The following is a 25,349-nucleotide window of genomic DNA, read 5'->3' on the forward strand; positions in this document are numbered from 1 at the left end:
ACTACTGACAAGACAGTTCCAGCAGAACTCTCCCTGCTAAACACCACAGTCCCTGTTGTACGACATGGGTTTGTATTGACCCTTCTCTGTCCATTGGGTCTTCAGTTCACAAGTTTTCTTCAATCTAGATGTCTCTAGCCCTACAGAGCAGGTATTTTTAACACAGCACGTTCCACCTCACTTTCTGTACTGCTCGCACAAGACTATGTTGTGACTGGGAAGAGGAAAGAAAGGAGGAAGAGGAAAAAAAAGAGGAAGAGGAAAGAAAGGAGGATCTGAGACTTGTCGTTATTTTTGCCCAGCTTCATTTTCCTAATGTAAGACCTATAGACACTGGCTGTCACACAACTCAAATATCTTTATATCTTTCAGTTAAAGAGGTCACACAGGCTGGACACAGCCTGTCAAACAGTTCATCAGGCCTTTGGGCTTCTCTCTGACATGATTTTACCTGTAAGTTTCTCAGACTTCGTCAGGGATCAAGTTGTACAGATTAGTGTGGTGGTCAATGATCTGCTCTGTGGTCTGCCCTTCCCAAAGGAGCTCCTAACACCTTCTTCTCGTCAGGCAGGACGGGCACATGACCGGAGTGCAGATACACATCTAGTGAGTCAAACCGTATGGAGCAGACAGTATCAACAGCACATGTGCCATGTCACAGGCATTCTGACCGTGTGATGTGTACATTATTGGTCACGTGGTCACTGCAAAACAGTCTGAAATAACTGTACTAATAGTATGAAACTAGAAGTACTGTACATTTCATACCCCTAATTATTATCAAAATGAAATATCATAAGAGTCATGGAATCATAGAATGTGCTGGGTTGAAAGGGACCTTTAAAGGTCATCTATTCCAACCGCCCTGCAGTAAGCAGGGACATCTTCAACTAGATCAGGTTGCTCAGAGCCTCATCAAGCCTGGCCTTGAATGTCTCCAGGGATGGGGCCTCCACCACCTCTCTGGGCAACCTGTTCCAGTGTCTCACCCCCCTCATTGTAAAGAACTTCTTCCTAATGTCTAATCTAAATCTGCCCTGCTCTAGTTTAAAACCACTGCCCCTTGTCCTATCGCTACATGCCTTTGCAAACAGCACTCAAATATGAATGCCACTATCATGTATTAATAAATATCTAGAGGCATTTTTTAAAGAGAAATTATCAGCTTGATTTAAAAAAAAAAGATTTGAAAACATTTAAAGGTCAAATTGTGATTGATTGTTTAATTGTACAATTATACATTTTTAAGGGGAATAGCAGGCTCTTTTATAAGTTATAAATTATCGTTTTTATTTGAAGTTGTTTTTTTTTTTTTAAAGAAGCTTGCAAAATGTTCAATGAATTGATATGATAATTCTTCAAACGAATTGTCAGAGAAGTTACACAGTCTCATCAGCACCGAAGAGTTACTCATCGGGGTTCCAATCTAGTAAACTACGTAAGCACATCAGGTCAGTCTTACAGTTAAGTAAGTTGAAATTTATGCTTTGCTGCATGAGGATCTTAGAAGGAACAGGTTAATAAATTGTTGCATTTTTCTTCCAAGTCAAGAAAAGGTTGAAAAACATTAAAAAAAACTAAGAAAAATTCTGTTGTATCTGACACATATTGCTGCCATTCTTGCTTAAAAATATGATTTAAAGAGTAAGGTATGCTTATTCTTGCTGCCAAGATCTATCACCTACACCCATCTAGATCTATTGATTTAACTCAGTAAACCCAATGTATCTTACTGCTACCAAATATAGCAAAATATCTACATTTCAGAGTTGTGAACCAGCAGGTTTTTTTAGGACATCTGCTTAATTCTATTAGTCTCTGGAACACTAGGAAATGAAGAGAGACATACAGACCTTTCCAGCCACGTTCTCCTGTTGCATTCTCTTAGAAAATTATTTGCAACTATCAACAGATACCTACACAAGGAAAAGAGTAACTTCTGCAGTGACCTTTCCTGCATGACTCTGCAATAAAAAAGTGCTTCAAATATTTACAGAATTAACGCTTAACTGAGAAATTGAAAATATACTGTTGGCACTTATTAAGTGGCAGCTGGACTATTCAAACATGATCATAACAGTAATAAATAATATCATGTGTAGCACTTTATATCCTCCAAGCTACTTGCAAATATTCATTAAAATGTTTCCAAAACAATGAAAAAGGAAAAATCACTTGGACTTACCCACATTTAATCTGCCTGTGACTTCCCCATTTGAATTGCGAGCGTTCACAGTCACATTGTGGGTAGACTGGAGAAGCAGGGATGAGTCCTGGAGTATGGAGAAAAAAAAAAAGTAGATTCAGCAGAAAAATTAGAACTGTAAACACTTACAGAAATACACATTTTCGTAAAAGTTTAAGGGGATCGTCCTCGGTTCCAAACCTTTGTGGCTGGAAAATTATCTAATGAAAAATAGAAAGTAATAGACATACGAGGAAGCATGTAATTTTATGTTAAAACCTAAATCAAACTGCAAAACTACACACTTGCACCGACGAGAATATGACCGACAGGAGGAGGATGTTTTGACCGTTCTGTGCTGAGCTGAATGAGGTACGTAGTTGAGAGACGACTGCCAAACCCCTGGTGACACGTCCTGGCTACAACAAACTCCGGGTTTGTTGCAGGAAAATCAACAAATCATGCAACAATCTTCAATGCCCCTGGAATCACTGGAAAAGAAACTTAGCCACATTGAGTGGGTTCTTCTTATGTTTTTCTTCAATCTACCACCTGAATTGTCTTTAAATGCAGCTGATTGTCAGGGAGATCATACTGGCCACTGTTTGTACTTGGTTTTAAGTAACAGAAAATTATCTGGGGAGAAAAAGTTTGATCACATTCAGTTGGATCAGCAAACTGTAGCCACTCCAGTCGACTTAAAAAGAGGGGAGGAAGTTTTTTTGCAGTACACGTGCTTTCATACTAAAGCATACTTTGTTATCTAAAGGACAGGAACCTAGTAACTGATAAGTGTGTCTGAGCAGATCTCGGTTGCCAACGTATGAGGGAATATGTGACATGAAGAGGGTACTAGGAAGCTGCCTGCTTGTGACCTCAGAGGGGATACTCATTCCTAGATAAATGAGTGAGTTTCCAACTACCGGACTACTGTTAAAGATCGGTCTCATATATATGGCTTTTGGTACTTTTTCTGGACTCAAGAAAGACTGTGCAGCACCTTGAAGGGCTAACCCCTGAAAATCACTCACAAGTCATAGAATCATGGAATCATAGAATGTAGACACCCTTGCCTCGCCTATAGGTATCTCCCTCCACAGCTTTATTAATTCCCTCTGACTCTCAGACCTGTACCTTCCCACATCTGTGCCTTGCTTAGATTCTTTCCTTGCTATTTGTTGGCCACCATCCTTCTCTTAAGTCCCATTTCTCCCCGAAATCATAGAATCATAGGGTTGGAAGGGACCTCTGGGGACCATCCAGTCCAATCCCCCTGCCAGAGCAGGGTCACCCAGAGCAGGCTGCACAGGAACGCGTCCAGGCGGGTTTTGAATGTCTCCAGAGACGGAGACTCCACCACCTCTCTGGGCAGCCTGTGCCAGTGCTCTGCCACCCTCAGGGTAAAGAAGTTCCTCCTCATGTTTAGGTGGAACTTCCTATGCTCAAGTCATGCTCCCATCATAATTTAATGCTTAGAGATAACCTCAGAATTATGAACATATTTTATGCAAAGAATCTGACTACACAGGCTTACCTAATAACAGTGGTAGAAGCTATACACAGTTTGGAGTCCAACTTACACATTTTTTTAAAAAACAGAAGTGTTAGAAGTAGGAAGATAGGCTATCTCAAAAGAAGTCACTGAGTGAGCAAAATAAATGAATCTCATTTTGTAAATTATATCAGGAAAAGGTGAAAGCTAACAGAATTAACACCAATAATGAAGTCTCAGGAAAAAAAGTAAGCAGTGTGTTAGAATGAATATTAATGGTGACAAGTTAGTATGAAGTGGAAAAGGAAGGTCAACAAAGATCAGGTAAATATATTACATATAAGTACATGTGCTAAATGACCCACAGATCTGGGCATCTTTATAGCACTTACTTGACTGCCACCAGTTGATTTAAAAAATAAGTTAGTAATTCGTAATATCAAATATAAGTGCAAATAAACTGTATTCTAGACCTGCAGCTTCCACATGTGTGTTGTTAACTAATTAAAATCTAGTAATATATTTATAAATGCTCATCTTTTATCTTTCCATGAATATGTATTAGCTGAGATGCACCGGTGTTGCCCACAACTCTGTGTTGGACTCATAACGAAGGCATAAACTTGTAATAGGCTCCAGAGATGATGCACAGCAAGTAGATTTTCTGCTATGTATTTTCTTAGCACTTTGGAGACCTCATTAGGTGAGAAAAGCTGTTAGGAAACTGCGGGGAGAACATTATTAAGGCAAGGGAGAAAGCTGCTATGATAGCTATGAGTGGCCCAATTCTCTAACAGACAAACTTAGGAAAAGAAATCATAACAAATAAGCAACCTTATGAGGAATATATAATCTGAGAATATACAGATGGCACTCAGGAGATCAAGCTACAGGCAATTAAGCCTCTAGAGAGTTTAAATATTTGAAAAAGCAAGCAAGCAAACAAAAAACCTCTATTGAACTATCAGTTCACAGGGGGCAGAGACATGCAGTAGCCTGAAGGCTCTAATTAATGCATGCTACTAATGATCACAAAGGGTCATTACACAGCCAAGCATATATTAGATGCTGCCACACCTCTTTCCTCCTATATTGCACTAAATGTATTAAGAGCTGCAAGACATACTAAAAGAGCACAAATGGTAGCTTAACATTGCGTAACCATTTTTTGGGGCAGAGGGAGTTTTTAAGTATTAGCTATGCTGGTTTTAAGAAGTTACATGTCTTATTGGATAAACAGCCTCAAGGGAAATTCATTTAAGGACATAAATAGTTTTCCTGCTGCCTACGAGGCAGAAAAGAATACAGCATAAGAAACAAAATGGAAATTTAGATTTAGCAATGGAATTTCACCATCTAAGTAAGAGCTGCTCCTGCTACCAGAACTACTCGTTGCGGACAGACCGAAAAAGAAAGGCTTAACAGACATAAAATACGTTGTCATTGCTTAGATTTCAGTAATTGAGCATTTTAACAACCTCACCCTAAATCCTACATCAACCATGTTTTCTGATAAATTTATTTACATTTTCTCTTGCTATAGCAATACAAACACTAACTTTTTCTCTAGTTTCAGAAAAGTCTCATAGCTGGCTATTTCTTCTAATAACTCGGAGAGGATGATTACATGTTTGAAGTAATGAAAGAGCCATATTCAGCTTTTACTCTCATTGAATAGTACTTTTTGGTTGATGACTTTGTTCATGAAACATGGCTTTATTTTGTGAGAGTTTATATTACAGACAATAGTTCTGAAAAATATTCCTTTTGTTGGTCAGAAACAGATATTGCTCGACAAAAAATTCACCTGAATAAGTTTCAGAGTTCACCTGGATAAATAAACACCAATTCAGATTCTCTCTTTCTCCCTCTAAACCCAGTACTTCAATAAAAATCTTTCATTTTTATTCTGCTTGAACCATTTTAATCTGCTTGATAAATATTTTCTTTGACCAAGTTATTCCTTTTTACCTCAATAATAATATGTTCTGTCTATGTAAACAAGATTCAATCCTAAATCTTCCCATTTAGTCTTGCAGATTTTACACAGTTAAATATATAAAGATATCATACATTTAATATCGTTGTCCGAGAAGTGACAAAACCTGAACTTCTTAGAGAATTTTAACTTTTCCAGTAAGATCCATGAATTTTAGAGATATTTAAACTATTCTGTAATGGATGAATAAACAAAACAAGCAGTTTCACAGGGAAGCCTGCATTAAAAAATAATCTGAGTAAAAATAATGAACAACTTTATACACACTCTTAAAATTCGAGGGTTGCTTATATACAATGACCTTTATAATTCCTTTTTGAGCTATTTGCTATCACACGCTTAGGAGAAAAATGTTAATTCTGCCATAGTATCAGAACATTGATCTAATGATCATGCTTGCAAAGTATGCAACAATATGTGTGTACACACACACAGACACACACACACACGTATTTCCATGACAGCTGCCTGGACTTCACCTAATTCAACTGTTCCAAAGTGCACTAATTTTATTTTAGCATTACTGGAAGATTATCTGCTTACCACTCGAGAATGGATTTCTTTGGCATAAAGAGGGAACAAGAATTCCGATTCCCCTTCCAGACGAAGGCCTTCTTTCGTGACACGCAGGTGTCCCATTCCAGTCTGAGGAGAAGATGCAAGAATTATGCAAATTTTATTATCGTTGCTGTATTTATTTTTTGTTCGTTTCATAAACAGAAGATTTCCAGGCCTGCCTGTCTCCAGTCTACTGATAAAGCTACCCATATTAATGCATTTCAAATTTTGAGAATTCCTCATTTCTTCCAGGACTATTTTTCTTTAAGAAACCGTAGTGTTTAAGAAAAAGTTATTAAAGTTGGGATTTTTTTTTTTTTGAGGAAAAATGATATTACAGTCATTAACTTAAAAAGAAGTGAATTGGTATTGTCTGTGCTGAAATAGCCTTTGTACTTGCCTTCTAAAAACATCATGAACGATAAACTTTTACACATGAGTACTCACATAAAACAAACCTTATGTTGGCATCTCAAGGTTTATTCTATCAATAATACATTACAAGGAAAGCAATACTTCTGAGCCTATTGAAGAGAAAAAGAGGGATTTTTATTTGCTTCCGTTTTCCATAATTACGTTTTTCTTTTTAATTCATTTTTCATCCCTTGGTTTATTTTTCTTCTCCTCTAATCATAGGTGAAGGCTCCACCTCTCACCATCATCTTCCATTCTCTCTGTCACCTGCTGTTCAGTTTCTGTATCTTCCTTATTCTCTCTGAATCGCTCCCTCCTGATTTTAGCCCAGTTGTGCTTTCCAGCCCATATCTTATTTCATTCTTTCAGCTTTCTCTCATCATTATCATAGAACTGATCACGTGAAAAATGAGTGAGGAATTACTTCAGTAAGTACCTCTGAGGACTTGCAGCTTCAGCTGCAAGGTATTTCACAGTTTTTCAACTAATCTGTGAGGGATTTGCCCCTCCCTCTGCTATGAAAAGTGAGAAAAAATGGCCAAAAATTTGCAGCCTTACAGCTCGGCCACACACAATAGTATTTCAAGTCAACTGCCTCAGACTACAAGGAGTAGGTGAGAGGGCTAAATAATAAACAACAAATCCAAAAAGCATTTCCAGTCCAAATATTTTTCGGGTTGTTCTCCACACAAGAAGAGATACACGACAGGCCACTGATGATACATCAATAACCTGTTCATCCAACGAATTATGCCTACCACGGGAAAAAAGCTGTAACTTTAAGAGACTTATTTTCAAATTATTTTCAAATATGGCATGTTCTCGCCAATGAGACTATATATATAGATATATATCCTATATATATAATATAGGATATGTATACATTTTTAAATATATATTTATTTATCCTACATTATATATCATATAATATATATTAATAATTATATATCATTGTTATTAATATTATAATTATTGATATATTATGTATAGTGTGTATATATATTAAAAATATATATGATGCTAAATAACATGTCTAACCAGCCTTCAATGAAAAATTGTAGCTATTTTCTTTTCACAGGCTTGAAGAGAGATAGAGAGAGAAACAAGCTTTGCTTAAATTCCGTAAGGTAAGAAACATTCATGTCAGCAGTTCACTCCACTGGAGAGTACAACTGCAATTCCTCCCCAGCAAGGATTTATTTCAGGGAAGAGGCTTTTAGAATAGCTATTTATGGAGTCTGTTATTCAGTGTCAAATATTTTACTGCTTTGAAATACATAATGTACTGACTTTTCTCAGTGGAAGGAGATACAGCTTCTAGATTCTAGACCACTGCAAAGCTTTTAAACAGTACCTCGCATTTATTGATACATCTCATGAGGCAAAACTAAAATAATACATATGATGAGCCCCCTATGGCTTTCATAATCACAATTCCTAGGCAGCACTGAGTCATTCAGAAATATGTTTTTCTTGTGAGGACTACGAATAGTTTTTTCTAACCTGTAACACAAAACAAGTATCACTTCAACACCATAAAAACACACAGGTTTTAAGACAAACACTTTTGAAAAATATGACATGAAATATCAGTATATTCTAAAGAAATACCACTAACAAATGGCTCTCATTTAATTAACTGAATTTAAGATCTCATTAGAGGTCTGATCTCATGCCTTTTCACATCAGCTGAAAGTAGATTACATTAACCATCAGGTTTAAACACAGTTTTCATATTTTCCCTTGAACATAAGTAACGAAATAAACAGTATATTATAGAGTAAGTATAAAAATGATATTGAGATTTAAGAAGACAGAGGAAGAAGTAGAAATTAATTCTTGCTCTGAAACAGACCAGGGAAAATCAAAAAACTTCTGGTGGCAATCTCTATCCTGCCTTTGGCTTTGCCAGGAAGAAATTTTACGTAGAGACAAATAACCTATAATTGATGTTGAAAAAGAAGATTATGCAATTTACTCAGCACGCTCTTTCTAATGGATTCAGATTTTTCAGCAATGATTATACTAAAAATGCTATATAGACAAAGGAATGTCTTTGACATCAAGAACAGTATGCCATTTGACAAAACTTAGCACTTTAACTTATCAATAAATTCTTATTTTTCAGTAAATCCAGTCATATCACTCAGGATTACTTTGTATAAGTACGAGTATGTCCTGTTTTATTCATCAGCTATTTCATTTAAGCATTGACACAAAGCTCACATGCTCGTGTATCTGAATAAGACCTTCATCAGCCATTCTCATTGACCACTCAGGAAATGCAAAAACATACGGGAATTTAGACTTGGGTTACCTGCACGAATGATTATCTGTGACGACAGGCAGATAAACTCTGTAATGTGCATGAGAACAACAAAAATGTGGATTTCATATAATGATCCTCACTTCTTTTACCATTGTGACTGTAAAAAATTATTATTTCCTTAGTACCACGATATTTGAGCATCTCAGGCTTGTAAAAGTATTGAGTTATGCAGTACCGTGAGATGGGGAAATTCTATTATCCCACGTTTATAATTGGCAAATGGAAGTTACATGGAATGTAAAAGAGAGGGATTTAGGATAAACAACCACCCTAATGCACTGAGATCCCACGATAAGTTCCATAAAAAGGACTATAATAGTTACACATAATGTTCTCTCAACAACCACTCTGCTCCTTACATTACCATTTAGGAGAAGCCAATGATTATTTACTGAGAATTGTGACTTCCTCAGTGATGAACAACCTTGCTGCTTCCAGTTTCAAGGATTTGGTTCTGTTCCTATTCAATTCACTCAATAAAAATATTTCTATTGCCTTGAGGAAAGAGTCCAAATATCAGTTAGGCATGGACTTTGATGCAGTTCTACAATTAGCTATTGATTAGGAAAAAAAAAAGCTTCATTAAACATAGCTGATATATGGCAAGTCTGGGTTCTTGCTCTCCTGATGATGCCTGAGTGTGCTTGGCCCTGAGCTGTAACACATTGCTGTGCACGTAGCCCCAAGACTCACATTTTCTGATTAGTCAAAGCCCCCAGCGAGGTGGGGACTGAGCTGTATAGAAGAGGAGGATGAAATGGTATCCCTGCAGACACTAAGCAGATTTTGCTGTTGCTGCAAGGAGTTGACTGGCATGGGAACTGCTGGCAGCTGCCAAACCCTTATGCACCAAAGATGCAATTCAGCATTAGAGTTCACAAAGGTGTGACCAGTTCTCATTTCAAAACTGCTAGGCATATTCTAATCGGAGTAACAGGATGTCTTCAACCACAGTAGAAGCATTTTTCATAATTTGAAAATGCTCTTGAGGAGGTAAGCGCTTGTAGAAACAGACACAAGGCCTTCTACAAGAAATTCAAGCTCTAAGTGCGTTTAAGCCTCATAAAAGCCCAACAAAAGGCTCTGATTCAGAAATCACGGTCTAAAGGATATTTGACAGCTATTCTGCAAATTCTCTACATGGGGATACTCCAAACCACCTGAAATAAGTAGCTATCACTACTGGAATTCTAGGGAAGACTAGTGCTATGAAGCATCTGGATGGGAGGACCATCTTGGATGGGTGATCATTCTCTTAGATTCTGGACAGAACAAATGCAAAATATTTTTCCTCTGAAAAAAAAAAAGGAAGCAGTTCCATCCCCCACAAAGCCAGTAGAGAAGTGCAGTATGTCCACAAGCTGCAGAAATGTCAAGTTTCTTTCAGAGGACTATGGAAGGACTGAGTCCTTCATCAGGACCAAAATGTTCCAAAAATCGTACTTGGGATTTATCTCCCAAGCCAATATAATAACGTAGAGGTCTGCTGCTGTAAGCATGTGGCCCTCAGAAACGAGGATGAGGCCTGCGGAACGTGCATTCAGTTTATAATGAGTATTTCTAGTCACCTAAATTCAATCAAGCTGTAACTTGCATTTTCCTACCAACATAGAAACTGATAGATGTGAGGCCTTACTATATTGGATCAACCACTCTTCCTATTATATCATATCACCACTGTTTCTGCACCTTCTCAGCATTAGATTCAATTCCAGCCCTCATACTCCTCTAAACAATGGGTATTAAGCACCTGGTCTATGTATCAGCTAATAACTGCACACGAAGATGTGCGTTTTCCTCTTTTGGGGAGAGATCAAATCCTGGAAAGACAGGCATACCAGATGTTAGCACAGTTACAACAATAAAATCTCTAAGTTGATTCAAACATTAGCTTTAACATGCACTCAGTTCACATTAAAGTAGCTCCGGTCTCGGGAGTTAATAGCATGCTTGATTTGTAATACCTGCTCCCTGAATATTCACATTTTCCAACCGTTAATAGTCCACACACACTGTAGCTGCTGACTGGAACCGATAATATTAACTTCAGAGTAGATAGGACACAGCATTTCCATTCAGGTAACACCTTTTCTTACTTACAGGATACTTACAACCTACTTTTACGCCAGCCCAGAGAAAGACCTTGGCAAGCTCAGACCAAGCCATCATTTGTTGTGCCCCAAAGCTAGCTCAATTAATGGCTTTATAGATCCAGCTTTCACTGCAGTACTTCTTGCAGCAATTACTATTTCGAGAGCTTGCTTTGCAAACACGAGCGTACTGTTTCATTGAGATAATAGGGCTGTGGGTAGAGATTGTTAAAGAGCAATCAGCAAAACAGGGTTGGTAATGAATCTGATGGAACTCTCTGTTTGACTTACAATATCTGTTTTGGAGCTAAGTACGTGCTTGGTATAATAACATCACTGATGCCTCATCTCATTTTCTGTTGCAAGGACTCTATTCCCTGGGTGCAGACAGAGAAGGTTATCCAACTCCTCTTCTTAGATGACAGTGGAGTCTTTTCTGTCGAAGACATTGGTCAAATCAGAGCCCGTAGCGACAGCAAGCCCTCCTGGTATAGAAGTTAGTGTCACCTGGCTTAGGGCTGGACACGAACTAAAACATTTGAGGTTACGGCTAGAAAGTGGGTAAGTAATACTCCATGACCTAGAAAAGTAGATGGCACCTTTGAACTCAATAGGTTTGTAAGGAAATGGCTATGAAAGATGCAAATTCATCATACCATTGACATTTGCTTAATTTTGATGAGATTTCTTTCATAAAACAGGCTTCATATTTAAGATGCATAATTTCAAGATATTTTCAGGTCCTCTTTGTCCCGATATGTAGAATAACAGACTTTCTTAAATAAAGATAGATATTAGTTACAGCAGGTATTACTCAACATCAAAAATTAGCTTCTCAAAACAGCTTCAGTTCCAGCTTCGTTTCCTTGTTCGTGGAGGAACAAATTCTGTCTCTGGCTCTGTCTGTACTGCACAGACATTTCAAAGCTGGATAACACTCTGCTAATAAAAACACCGTTACATCCGGCATTACATCTTCTGTGACTGATTTACTCAAGATTAGAAAAATACACTGCTACTCCCACCGCTACATATATTTATTCAGGAATTGAGTTGTTACAAGTTGGCTAATTAATTTTATTATATTAACTTTTATAATTACACAACTTAGCTAAAGAAACCAAATATTTTCCTTTGATTTGCAAAGGTTGTCAAACGGATTTTCTGCTGAACAGTGCATAATGTTTATTTCTTGAATTACTCTGAGGAATCAGGGATATTTGCATGGTGTATGTGATAACACAGACCATGTATGGATTCAATATTGTAAATACTATCATTTGTGCTAGGGAATGTTTCATCTTACGGTCTCAGTGCTCTATGCCTTGTGTAAGCACACGGTGACAATCACCTCCACCCTGCCAGAATTTGCTGTCTAAATAGTCAAGACGATGAAAATGTGAGATGAAAAAAGGACAAAGAGATGTTGCATCCCTCACAAAGCACCCTTGAGGCAGTCAACAGCTCTGTGTGAAAGAATGACTTAAATATTTCACCTTATGCTTTGTCTTGCAGCTATCATGCAAATTTATTTTAAAATGGTATTATCATATTGAATAGCAACCACTGTAGTATATTGACATGAAAAACAGATAATCTCCAACAACAACCCAACCTCATTTCGAATTACCCAGCCTTCCCCTCACCTTAGTATTACTGATTAAATAAAGTTTAAGAGCAGAGTTTTGGTTACCTTTGCACCATCATGACCATTTTTTAATTCATGGTACAAAAATTTATAGTGACCACAGAAATTTTACACATAAAACCATAACAATCTACTATGATGCTTCTCTAATGATGTTATTGATAAGTGCATTTTGTAACATATCAAGCAAAATGGAAAACAAATGTTTTCAATTCTCCCTATAGTGCATCACAGCAAGCTCTACCCTAGCACTGACAATAACAGCACCTTTAAAATAATGGCATAAATATACGCTATGCATCAATAAAATGACAACTTAACATGTATTTGCGTAAATCTTGTCGTGCTCACAGGTCCCAATCTGGATGGAAGCCCGTTGTGGTAGACATTGCAGAAATACACGGGCGGCATTTATTAGCTGCAAGTACTAACACAGCAGACAATGCATGAACTGGAACATGACATACGAAAGATGTAAACAACGTATATCTTAGGGAGCCATCATTTGAGAACAGTGGTTACTTTTCTGTCTCACCAATTTCCACCGGAGCTTGGCAGGCTCAGGTCATTTTAGCGCCAGTCTCAAAACTGACACGTCCTACAAGTCCCACATGGAAAAATGGCAGTTGAGGAACTCTGCACAGTGAACGTTTCTGATCAGATGGCTGGATTTCATACCTGAATGTATAGGTAATTATTTGTATATGAAGCACATAAATAGGAATTAAACCCAAGTTGTTCAATTTCTCCATCTTGTGGTTATTTCAGCAGGCTGGGCTTGACTTTGGGTATTACATTGCAGAGTAGGTGCACGCCACAGCGTGTCCCCCATCACCCACCAAAGGGGTGTCAGCAGGCATTGATCCTGTGAGCATCTGGGCACCTGAGGTCAGGGCTGGAGCTCACATGCAGGTAAGATGCCTTCATCAGGATGTGCACGTGGATCCAGGTACTGGGAAGTAATAGTGTTGTTGAGTATATGATGATCTAAAGATATATAAAAAGTCTTTAGGGATGTTCAACCTCTTTTATGAAGGCAGGTGATAGCACTAGAAACAAATAGTCAAAGTTTCATGGACAGAGACCTTTCTCAGGTCACTCCTGAGCTACTCAAGTTGTAAATTTCACCAGGTCTGTAATTCATAATTCCTGTTTCCTGCATTACAACAGCTCTCCTTGCTCCCGGGAGCAAAAATACTTGCCAAAAACCACAGGAAAATGTGCAGTTGAGTGTTAAACATTTACCGGTTGTTTCAGGGCTCAGAAAAGAAGGTAGTGGTCAGATCACGAGAGCAGAACATCTGATTTCCCTTTGGCAGAAGGTTTGCCAAGAGCAGCTTCATTTAAGTTTCCCCATACAACTTAAAACTAGCAAAGCAGCATCAGGAGCTGCGCTCAAGCACTTACGAGCTCACCCCTCCACCGTTCTTAAACTTGTGTGTACGCTACAATCTCACTGTACTCAGATTATTTAACACTCTTGATCAAAATAAACGATTCCAACAACAGTAAACTTGGATATTTTTGTTTTCATTTAAACAAGTGTTCTTCCACGCTTTTTTACATACACATGATTTGATTCATCATATAATTCAGATTAATCAAATGCCTCAATAAAATACCTTATATATATGTAAGTATATATCACACTATTGAGAAGTCTGACTTTGATAACAGATTTTCTGCAATAAATATCTCAATAGCTTTCTTTTCAGCTATTATGCTTTGCATAAAATATTTAAATAATCACTGTCTCATAGAGACAATGGAAAGCTGTGGCTTGGTTGGAGGCAAATTATATTTAACTTAATGGAAAAATAGCAAAATGCAGCTGTTGAGGATTATTCACACTAGAAACTATGGAATATTGGTGTTCTGACACGAAAATATTTTAGTAAAATTTAGGATGAGAATATGTGAATAATTAAATAAATATTTCATTTGAGTATTTAAAAATGTAACATCCTCAAAATGGCAACTAATTCCATGGAGCATACGCTGTTAATGACAAAACACATGGAAAGGCTGTACAAGTTCATTAGTGTATGTCTTTGCAGTGAAGGAGAACTCTTGCTGTGAACGAGTGTTCTTTACCCTACATTTTTATGGCTGTCTAGTCTGGTTTTAAATGTTCCAAATGATTGGGCATCTCCAGTTTAATAAGGTGTGCTATTACACAGTCTAGTAAGTCTCACTGCCAGAAAGTATTACTTGATTTTCAACTTTGCTTTCTTAATTCATCACATTCCTAGTTTCATTATTTTTCATAGTTCCTTAAGTAAGCCCCTACATCTTCAGTGCCTGAATTTTTCAAGTGCTTACATAGTTGTTTATGTTAATTATTTGATTATAAAATGAATATAATATTTATAGATCTATACCGGTATAATTAATGTGTATATATAGCCATTGGTTGTATATATATAATGTGTATGTGTGTATATATATATACACACATTATATATATATAATGTATATATAATGTATAATGTGTATATATAGCCATTATAACTATTATAAATAGTTAGCTTTTCAACATTTTCTTATACAATGAAATACAAGTGAATTGGCATTGCCTTATAGAAAACTCTGGAAAGTAATAACAAATATTTTTTAATACTTTTTCTATATTAGTTATTAATTTCCCATGAGAACCCAAGAAGATTAGCAGAGTGGTACGTCTCTGATAAAAGTTTCTGGGAACAGGTATGTGGGTAGAGCACTCAATAATTACAAGTAAGCCAAAAAGAAGAAAATACCTGTGAATAATATTCAGAAAACCCTGTAATTTTTTTTGTCCAACTGTAGCAACTGTCCTATTTATTCCAGTGCCAGAAATACCTGTGCATAAAAGAGAAACTAGAAGTAAAGACCACTACCAGGGTCACCATTGGCTCATGCTCAGTTTGCTGCTACCAACCCCCAGGGCCTTCTCCACAGAGCTGCTCCCAGCCAGGCAATCCCAGCCTGTGCTGGTGCCAAGGGCTCTTCCTTTCCAGGAGCTGGATTTGCATTTGTGCTTTTTGAATTTCATGAGGTTGGCCCATTCCTCCAGCCCCTCTAGGCTCCTCTAAATGTCAGTATTGCATGGTACACCCAAATTGGTACCACCTGCAAACTTAGCGAGCAAGCATTCTGTCACCTCTTCTAAGTCATTGATAAAGTTGTTAAGAAGGACCAGTCCCAGGATAGACCCCTGCAACTCTTACTATTAGCCTCTATGTAAAGTACAACACATCAGTAACTATCTTCCGCGCCTGATCATCCAGACAATATTTTTTTCCTTGCCTGGCTGGCCACCCTTTGTGGCTGCAATGTCCTAACTAGGGTACAAGAATATTGTGGGAGACTGTCAAAAGCCTTGCTAAAGTCAAGGTAAAAGACATCTTGCGCCCTCCCATTATCTGTAAATCCAGATATTTCATCATAGAAGGTAACCACGTTCGTCAGGCATTGTTCACCCTTAGTAAATCCATGCCGACTGTTCTCCACTATCCTTCTTCATGGGCCTTGAAATGTCTTCCAAGAGGACCTGTTCCATCATTTTCCCAGGGACTGAAGTGAGGCTGAGCAGCCCATAATCCACCAGACTGCCCTTCTGCCCTCTTTTTCTGAAGACAAGTGCAACACTTGCATTCCCCTGAATCATTGAGGATCTCCCCAGCCTCTATAACCTTTCAAATGTGGCAGAGGGCAACTTTGCAAGAGAATCAGGCAGTTCTCTCTGCACCCATGGATGCAGCCCATCTGGTTGCCTTTGTAAGTCTTAACTAAAGCTAAGCTTTGGCTTTCCTGGCACAGGAAGCCTGACACAGGAAAAACCTGAGATGCCGTCCCCCTGAACTCCCGGACAGAAAAAGAAAAAAAGAATGAGACATATCTGACACCTGCGAATCAATCTGCACAACTTGGGGATGCTCATATGTTAGGTTACCGGGGCAATATGAGAAAAAGAATATATTCTCTGTTCTGGTTGTTCCCTTTTAGTCTAAATTTTATGAAATGAAATGAAATGAAATGAAATGAAATGAAATGAAATGAAATGAAATGAAATTCTGTTCAGTTAAGTCATGTTCATTTACTGCTGAAGGCCTCTCAAACAATGGAGTTTAGAAAAGTCTCTGTCTTCCATCGTCATTCCAAATTTCTGAAAGGAGATTGAAATCTATTCATCTTGCAGCATGTCTATGTCTGGTTCATGTTCTCCTTTATCAGCTTAGCTTGTTTGCTAGCCTTTATCAGACTGTCTGTTTTTTTGGGTTGAGACAGAAGATGCGTGTATGGATTAATTCTATATTGTTACTGCTCTTTTTCAAACACTAACCAAAAACTTGGAAGAATAAATGCTTAATTCCAACAGGAAAAGGATTTGATGATAGTGTTGGTGATTTGTATGACTGTTGCCCTCATTCTTTACAAACAGTATTTCCTTAGACACAGGAAAGGACTGTGATGCTTCAATCACACTTCCAGACTTTGAACATGCAGTTAATCCCTATACTCTTCCTTAGAGTTTTCTTAGAGGGTAGCCGTGTTTCTGGATATTTCTGGCATCTTCAGGGTTACTTCTTGTCTTGACAGATACACTCTATTAAACTATACCCAGCAAAAAAAGTTCTCTGTTCTTAATGACCTCACACATACTTTTGCTGAGGATTGTGACACACACGTGTACTTTGCACAAATGTTCTTGTAGCTGATATTTAGCTGAAATGGAGATATTTGCCTAAAATTACCCCAAAGGAATGAAGGCATTACAGTTAAGTCACTATTTAACCAGGTATGTCAGGAATACAGATTCTTTAACCGAGAATTAGGAAAACCCTTATAACCACGGCATTCATAGTCCCTGTGACAGAATACAAGCTTGCTCTACTTAAGCTGTTATTCCACTGCTCTCGTTGCCAAGGCAGAAGGATGCTGTGCCTCAGAAGATCAAGGCATTTGGTGCCTTCCTCAGAGAGAACTAGTAGGAGATAGGCGTATCTAGAGTTTCTGATGCTATTTATTTAGTCCTGACTGATATTGGAGAAGAAATACCCAGTTTCATACAGTGAAACCAAACCAACAGAAAATAATTTTCAAAACTCCTTAAAAAATATAAATCTGAGCCTCACAGAAAAAAAAAATTAACAGTTATTCATATTCTCTGTGATTCATGATGTGCAGTCGCTAAGTGCACATCTTCCATGTGAACTGCGTAACAGAAAAATTATATGTGATCGAAGATGTTCTGCATGACAATCTGTATGACAGTAACAGTGCTGAAAAGAACTTATGTGGAGGAAGAAACTTGTGGGAGTTCAAGCAGTAGTAACTATATTAATAAGTAGCACTTAAAATTAACCTACTTCCTTCGTAGCAAGAGCAACTATAGCAATGCTTCTGTGAAGATGAAATGCCCTTCATTTAGTGTTATAGACATCATAATATAACTCTGTCTTTAGTAGCAGGAGCAGAGCTGTAGGAATTTACTATTATTGTTTTTCTCGTAACAAGTCTATTCAAATCATTGGTGTATCACGGCTGCATGTTAGGAACAAATGAGCTTAGCTGCAATGTTCACTGATGCATTTCATTGCATTCTGACTAAAGCCACGGCTTCCAGACTTCTGAAAGTTATCTTATAATCTACTACATGCAAAATTACATTATAAATATTAAAATATAAAGGACAGTGGAAAGTTATTAAATTTATTCCCAAATACTATAGCTGCTTAATCTCAAGCACGAAGTAGTAATAATTACCTCTGAGCTGTAATTAACTGGGCAAATAAACTGTTAAATTTTAGATGCCGATAAACAGGAGAAGGAAGCTAAGAAAAAACAGCAACTGTCAGCAATATTTCAACTCTAAGGAATTCTGTGTGAGATAAAATTACAGCAAACACATTTATAAAATATAAACTAAACAGAGACTGTGAGACATCAGTAAAATACATTCTCTTAGAATGGCTGGAATTCACTTCAATGTAAGGTATCAACAACCGCAGTATCTTAAAGATTATTACCAATACAGGAATCACAGATCAGTAAGTATGCTCAAAGATAGATATTTCTTATATACTTTCAACCAAAGTACAAATTACAGTTGAGAAGGAAGAAAGAAGAACCATTTATTACATACAGAGAAGCTGATGTACATAGGAAATAAGTGAAGTGGTGATGCAGGGAAGAGAATATGGAAAGAATGGAAAATTAAAGAGAACACTTACGGGAGAAAACCACATCACTTTCAGAATCCAAATTGTCAAAGAAAAATTCACAACCAGGATGATAAGCAGGAGGAGAACGAACAGGTAGAGGCAACGCTTTCTCCAGCCGTAAATTCCAATTTTGTAGACATATTCATTCTTCGGCCTCTCTAGGCTAGTGCCTGGTGTTGTTGTAGTGTATTGTTCACGTACCATCTGCTATGTAAGAAAAAAAGAACAACTGCTTAGTTGTTTGAGTTAAATTAAAAATATTTATATAAAAACCCCAAGGAAAATATGAAGATACAATTGTAATAGCAAGTTACTAGAAACTAGAAACTCTATGAAGTTTTACCTGGAAAGCATATTCATCATGTCCCATTCAAATTACACTTAACATCTTACTTTTTGGTACACACCATGTGATGTTTCAAGACATGAATTGCATCAGTTGACATTTTCTTTACTTTTTGGTACACACCATGTGATGTCTTCATCAATTGCCATTTTCAGGAGGCTTAAATTTGTTTTATCCTACACAGAATGGCAACACTTTCCTCCCATTTGTCATAGCATTCTAATTCTCCCATCACAAAATATTTCATACAATCATATCATAATCTGCGGCTCACAGAACATTATTATTTTACTGTAAAACAGGTAAAAGTGGTAATGGTACCTTGTAAGCACAGGTTTAAAAACACTTCTATATATTCTTTCCTCAATTCAGTAATAAAATGCATTCTTTGTGATGTAAAACTTAACTGTGTATCACTGGAATGCCAGAATATGTTAAGCTTCAGAATCCGTATATTAAGAAATGAAATGATTCTTAATAATGTAAAGGAAATAATGATTGCTGAATTTATCAGCTAGTTATATTTAAAGATATATTAGCAATAAAAACATTACTTACTGGGTTTAACCAAGTGCCTTCACTTTATATTATAGTTCTTGAAGAAGCGTGCTTTGAATTTAAAGAAATCTTACCAGATTGCACTTCCTTAAAACATGAGGATATTCACTAACTTTCACCTTTACAGCACAGAGACCACCAACAATTCAAACCATTCATTAAAGCTTACAATTTCAGCCAAGAAAACAAAATCTTAGCAGCTGAAGCTGCTTAACTAAACAACAGTGGGCAACATCTGTCTTATTTCCACCGCTACGAAAAAAACCAACCCACAACCCAACCACGGATGTCAAAAAGAAAATAGGTATTGGAGGTTCAAGTACTTCCTATGAGCCAGGAATACCCACAGGCATCTTGCCTCCAAAACCTACAATACAATGTTCCCAAATGAGAGTGCCTTCAGACAGGTTTCACACAAGGTCTCCTCTCAATTCTGAATATACTCCTGGGAATGAGATCCCTGTGCTCTGCACACACCACTTTCAAAACATGATTAAACTACATCCTTGCGCAGCTGCTGAATTACTCCAAGTCATTAAAGAACCTCTTTTCAAGTCTCCTGCAGAGCCATCCTGTGTCTGTAACAAGCTTGTGGCTCTCCCTCCTAACCCTCACCTTTAGAAATACGTCATTTTTTGTTCCTGTAGCTTCCTATCGAACTGTAAGACAGAGAACACAATACAAGTTTACAATTGAACAGAAGTTCATCCATTACCTTTATGTATATACGCAGTGTTCATCTTATTTCTGCGCTTCCATTCAAAAATCTTTTAATTCGTTTATTTGTATTAAATAATGAGACCTGATCATCAGCAGTTCATAACGTAACTGTGCTACAGCCATTATGGGACAATATTCTAATTAATTTGTTGCTGCTATCAGTCGCGGTTGCTTATGATATTGTGTATGTAAATCTTTTCATCCGCTGAAAATACTGGAAATAGTATAATGATACATTAGTAGAGAATCTCAGCTTCTGAAATAACGTGGCTTAACGTTACTGCAAAACACTGTAGATTTACAAGATGGTACTTCACATTCACCACACGAACTATGTTTGTTTAAAAGTATCAAGATTAGATTTTTCAGTTCCAAGTATTACTTAAGTACCTATTCCTGATCATAGGATACTGTTTATATATTAATTGCTACCATCTTTTTCTGCTGTTTTCCTGCTAATCCCTGTATAACAAACCATACCACACACACAGAAGTTGCCCTTTATCTTGAACTTGCTTTACCATGCTCTGCCAAGTAAGACAAATCGGGACATTTGTACATACAATGGGCTCCATAAAAAGCTCAGAAAAACCTTTACACTTCCACACAGATTTCTCCTGAACACTGTAACTTACGGGACAGGATGCAGTGACTGTTATCTGGTGACACCAACAGGTAAAACTTTGAGAAATAACCCATGCAGATCTTGCTCAGGTGTAGTTCAACTATTTAATAACCTAACAGAGGGCATCCTCTGAGTTTCTTACTGCTTCCTTCATCACACATGCTTGCTAAGTGTCAGCATAACAAGAAACGAGATGGATGACAGCTACAGAAATCTCTGTAGTAACAGAAGCCCCCTTCACAAGACACGCTGCTTTTTTTTTTTTTCCTTTTTTAGGAGACAAATAAAATCCACTTCTAGGAACACTCAAAAGGTTATTTCAATAGGGCTGTGGGAAAATGGACCATCCTTCAGAAACTGCACAGTCTCATGAAGTTAGCTCAGCCTTTGGCAACAAACCTCTAGCTGCGGCATCCAGACTTTGCCTGTTCCTTGTGTTGCTGCCCGCTACACCTTCAAGGTAAATTTTGCCACAGAAAACACCATTTCACAGAGAAAATTAGCTCTCAGATCTTCGCATTTTTATGTCAGCCTCATCACGGCGGGTCTCTGAGGCTGGGATTCATCTCACAATGTTAGGTACCAAAAATTTAGCCTTCAGTGTCTGAGCCAGTCAACCTGGACTCCCTTTTTGGTCAACAGAGATAAAACGAGCCCTGCTGGGAATTATTTATCTGACTTATTTTAGATGTATACTTCAGACATCCAATGAACTGCATCTTAGATGTGTTTAACTTCTTTCTGTAAAAAGAGAAATAAAGAGAGCCTGGGATGATTTTTTCATATGTTTATACCCACATGTTTTAGACATAAGCGTTTGGCCAAATTAATTCCAACCAGAATGATTTCCAGAAGCATGTAATCTAACAATTCTTTTGATTCTTGTTCCCCTCTGTTCCATTTTTAACCTGTTGTAAAATGTTTATTGTGTGAGTTGGGGTTTTTATCCATAATGTATTGTGTACTGCTGTTTAGTGAGGCGAGGTCGAAATCCACTATGTGTTTCACCAAAAAGCCTTTGGGCGTTGTGATTGTTTTCAGCCCTTCAGAAATTCCGCAGGGGACATCTCCCAGTGCAGCGTTGTCCCCTGCACAAATTATTTTTTCCTGACAGAAAACAGTTCTGTTGTTCCTGAGCATTATTAATACGGCCAAAAACTGCTTTCGTCGTAGCAAATGGGTAACGCTGGCCTAGACAACTGACTAATCTGATAAGGATTAAACTTTTCCACTTAACATAATATTTCACGATTTTTAAGAGAATTAGTGGCCCAGTACCAAGTAATTACAGGGGAAATGCTTAAAGAATTGATACTGTCGGTCTGCTTCTTCTGTAAGAATCAACTTACCATATTACTGACTTATATGTTCATGAGCTTTAACAACATAGGAGAATAATCTCAGACCTGTCCGGAGAAGTCAGAGAGACATTGGGCTGTTTTAGGTAGCTGAGCTGAAAGGAAAGCTTTAGACAGGCAGATCTCACAGTTGGCTGGTGAATGTCTGCCGGGATTCAAGACAGGCTCTTAGAAGGAAAACAGCAGATCTTTAGTACAATGATGAAAAATGTGATTTGTAAACAGAGTAACCGTGACACTGTAAGTTGGTTGCGTAGGAGCACACTAAACAGATACCAAGAAGGAAGTGGTTACTTATACACCTGGAAGTACAGAAGTTAGGTGGAGAAGCAAGGAGTTTGCACAGTGAACAATGACTTCGGTAACCCTTATCTTTACATTTTACAAGGAGGCAGCACACAGTGACAAACTACAGAGGGTAAGAAAGGTCCTGGCAAACTATAGTGCAGATAAAAGGGCAGTTCAGTTTCAGAATGAAAATTCTGACATCATTCCAGTGGGCCATGAGAACATGTATTATTTGGATCATGTCAGCAGCACCATAATAATAAAAAAACTTCTAGCTAATTGGAAGTGGAATTTCCTGGTGTTCCTGCGCAAGGGCTCAGACAATCAGAAGTCAAAGAGGATTAAGGTCAGCTCCTTGCATACTCCTTAAGGATTTTTTGTATATGTGGCTATAGTTACTGGGATCGAGCTCTATCACGGTAGTTTGCTATTTGAAAGCATCTTCCAGTGGTAATTGTCTGTTTTACTGGGATCCATTTTTATCCAGTTATATCTTGCCCCTTTGCCGATTTAAAACAGGTACTGAATGCTAATTAACTGCCATATCTATTTGTCATAGATTTTAAATGATAGATATAACTTGTGAATTCCTTGTACGCTGCAGATATTTTGACCATGTGAGATTTTCTCATGTGCTCAGGGACTACTTGTAAGTGTTGAACGTAATGCATGAAATTCATATTTATAGGAATATACATGTGAGCCGCCGCTGAAAGAGCCATGTGTTCTTTACACCGTGTTACTAAAGCTGCCCTCTAAAAATAGCCACGACAGAACGTTTCCTTGGATCTATTCCACCTTTTCCATGCAAGACTTGGAGACTGGCCTCTGTGATTTGCATGATTCAAAGGTTCAGGAGATTTTTATACTAATACCTAGATATTGAAAAACTGTCCATCAGTAATGTTACTGTTGGATATAGGCTACTTTGGGCATCAAGTTCAAAATCTATCCTGATAGCTGCGGAATATTCAATTAAGACAGCTGTGTTTTGAAGAAGGAATTTGCAAACTTATCGGTAAGCCTGCTTGGGAAAGCAAGCCTGAGTAGAAGCTTCTTAATCGTATTATTTTCAAGAATTATTTATCTGTAGGAATTACTGAAGACAGAACACTATTTCAATTAAAATAAGCAATCTCAGTTTATTTCAATTGTAAAAATATTTTCACTGTTTTTGTTCATAAATGGCTATGTTCTTTTCTTGAACTTAAATAAAATTATCCTTAATGTGCAGTCAGAACTGTATACTCAAGTACTTTATCATGTTGTCATAAAGGAACTAATTCTAATAAACTATCAGAAAGCATAATTTAAATAGAAAATTACTTAGTTGCTTAATGCTAATAACCAACTATAATTCCAGTAATAATTATATAATTATTAGCATTTTATATTTTTGAACTGTTTCCAACCACGTTGGGATTTTCAGGAAAGACACAAAAAGCTTGGCGCTCAAGAGAACCTTTTCCCGTCAGAGTTAAGAGGAACTGGTGAGGTTTCATGCAGAAATCTGCACCCCTGACGCTCATGCTGTACACCTTCTTTTGAAAGGGAACGTCAGCCATCAGTGCTCCTACTCTTCTGTCTTTACGCGAAGTATGTTCATTCGCATGCAAGAAAATTTCACAGTACGCATGGGGATGAAAGAGGTGATGGCGCTAAACTAAAGCAGTTCAGTAGAAAGACCATTTTAATAATTTAAACTAAATTCTTGTGCCATTATAAACAAACTGTAAACTGAAATAAAACAACCTGTCAACTCAGGCAAGCGAGACCTATTTTTACGACCTGCATACAGTATCTTCACGGAACATTATGTTCAATAATGTTGGTTTTATATGATGCATTGGGCTAGATGGGTATTATTATATAGTATGAACATCAGAAGTGCATTAAGACTTCACACTTTGGTGGCGTTCAGGCTTGCACACTTTTGTGTCTGTGGAGGACCGAAGCGGGAAATAGGTGCAGCTGGAATATTTTCCTGACAAAGGAAAAATAGTTGAGGCAAACCTGTTGTTCAAAGAAAAAAAAAAAAGAAAAGGAAGTGAACTTTTGGAATCTATATGGAAAAGCTTTCAAGACAAAATCAGAAAGGCAGAGAAAACTCAAACTCTCATGACTGGATGAAAATTTCTGAATTCTTTTCAATCCTCCCTTGTTCCAACGTATTGTATTTTATCTTGCCCAACCTTGCTTTGCTGAGATTTGTGTATTATATAGTATATTACAGTTTGAATTGTAAACTAGTGTCATCAGCTAAACAGAGCTAGATTCCTGCAGCGTAATTTGTGGAAACTGGCAAACAAATTCGTATGGCCTAGTTAACTTTTTGCATACCCCGCAGTGCAAATTTGCATAATAACTATGACATGGTCTCAATTAATAGCTTTGCACATTTTAAGTACCAGTGCAATAACTGCAAGGTAGTCACTGACAGCAGAGGATGAAATGCTATGTTAAAAATTATTATTTGTCTAATATCTGTGTACTTTTGAATCTCATTTACAGTAAAAATGTTTTTAAAACTTGG

The 25,349-nt window shown here is 37.4% G+C and overlaps 1 protein-coding gene across 8 annotated transcripts in view; it reads right to left on the reverse strand.

The window, feature by feature from the left end:
• The window catches only part of SGCG (sarcoglycan gamma), a 142,854-nt gene that overhangs the window by 52,494 nt on the left and 65,011 nt on the right, over positions 1-25,349 (reverse strand). For 5 of the 8 annotated variants that reach the window (XM_074569272.1, XM_074569302.1, XM_074569262.1 and 2 more), the window contains 3 exons: positions 18,931-19,128; positions 6,220-6,321; positions 2,186-2,273 (listed from right to left, as the gene is read on the reverse strand). In XM_074569272.1, coding sequence (XP_074425373.1) covers positions 2,186-2,273; positions 6,220-6,321; positions 18,931-19,125 — 385 coding nt within the window. In that variant the 5' untranslated portion in view covers positions 19,126-19,128. Of the gene's footprint in view, positions 1-2,185; positions 2,274-6,219; positions 6,322-18,930; positions 19,129-20,440; positions 20,485-25,349 lie in introns of all 8 variants that reach the window. The other 3 variants (XM_074569291.1, XM_074569311.1, XM_074569330.1) reach the window with 2 other exon arrangements.

The sequence above is a fragment of the Larus michahellis genome, chromosome 1 (genome assembly GCF_964199755.1).
Source record: "Larus michahellis chromosome 1, bLarMic1.1, whole genome shotgun sequence".
Lineage (NCBI taxonomy): Eukaryota > Metazoa > Chordata > Aves > Charadriiformes > Laridae > Larus > Larus michahellis.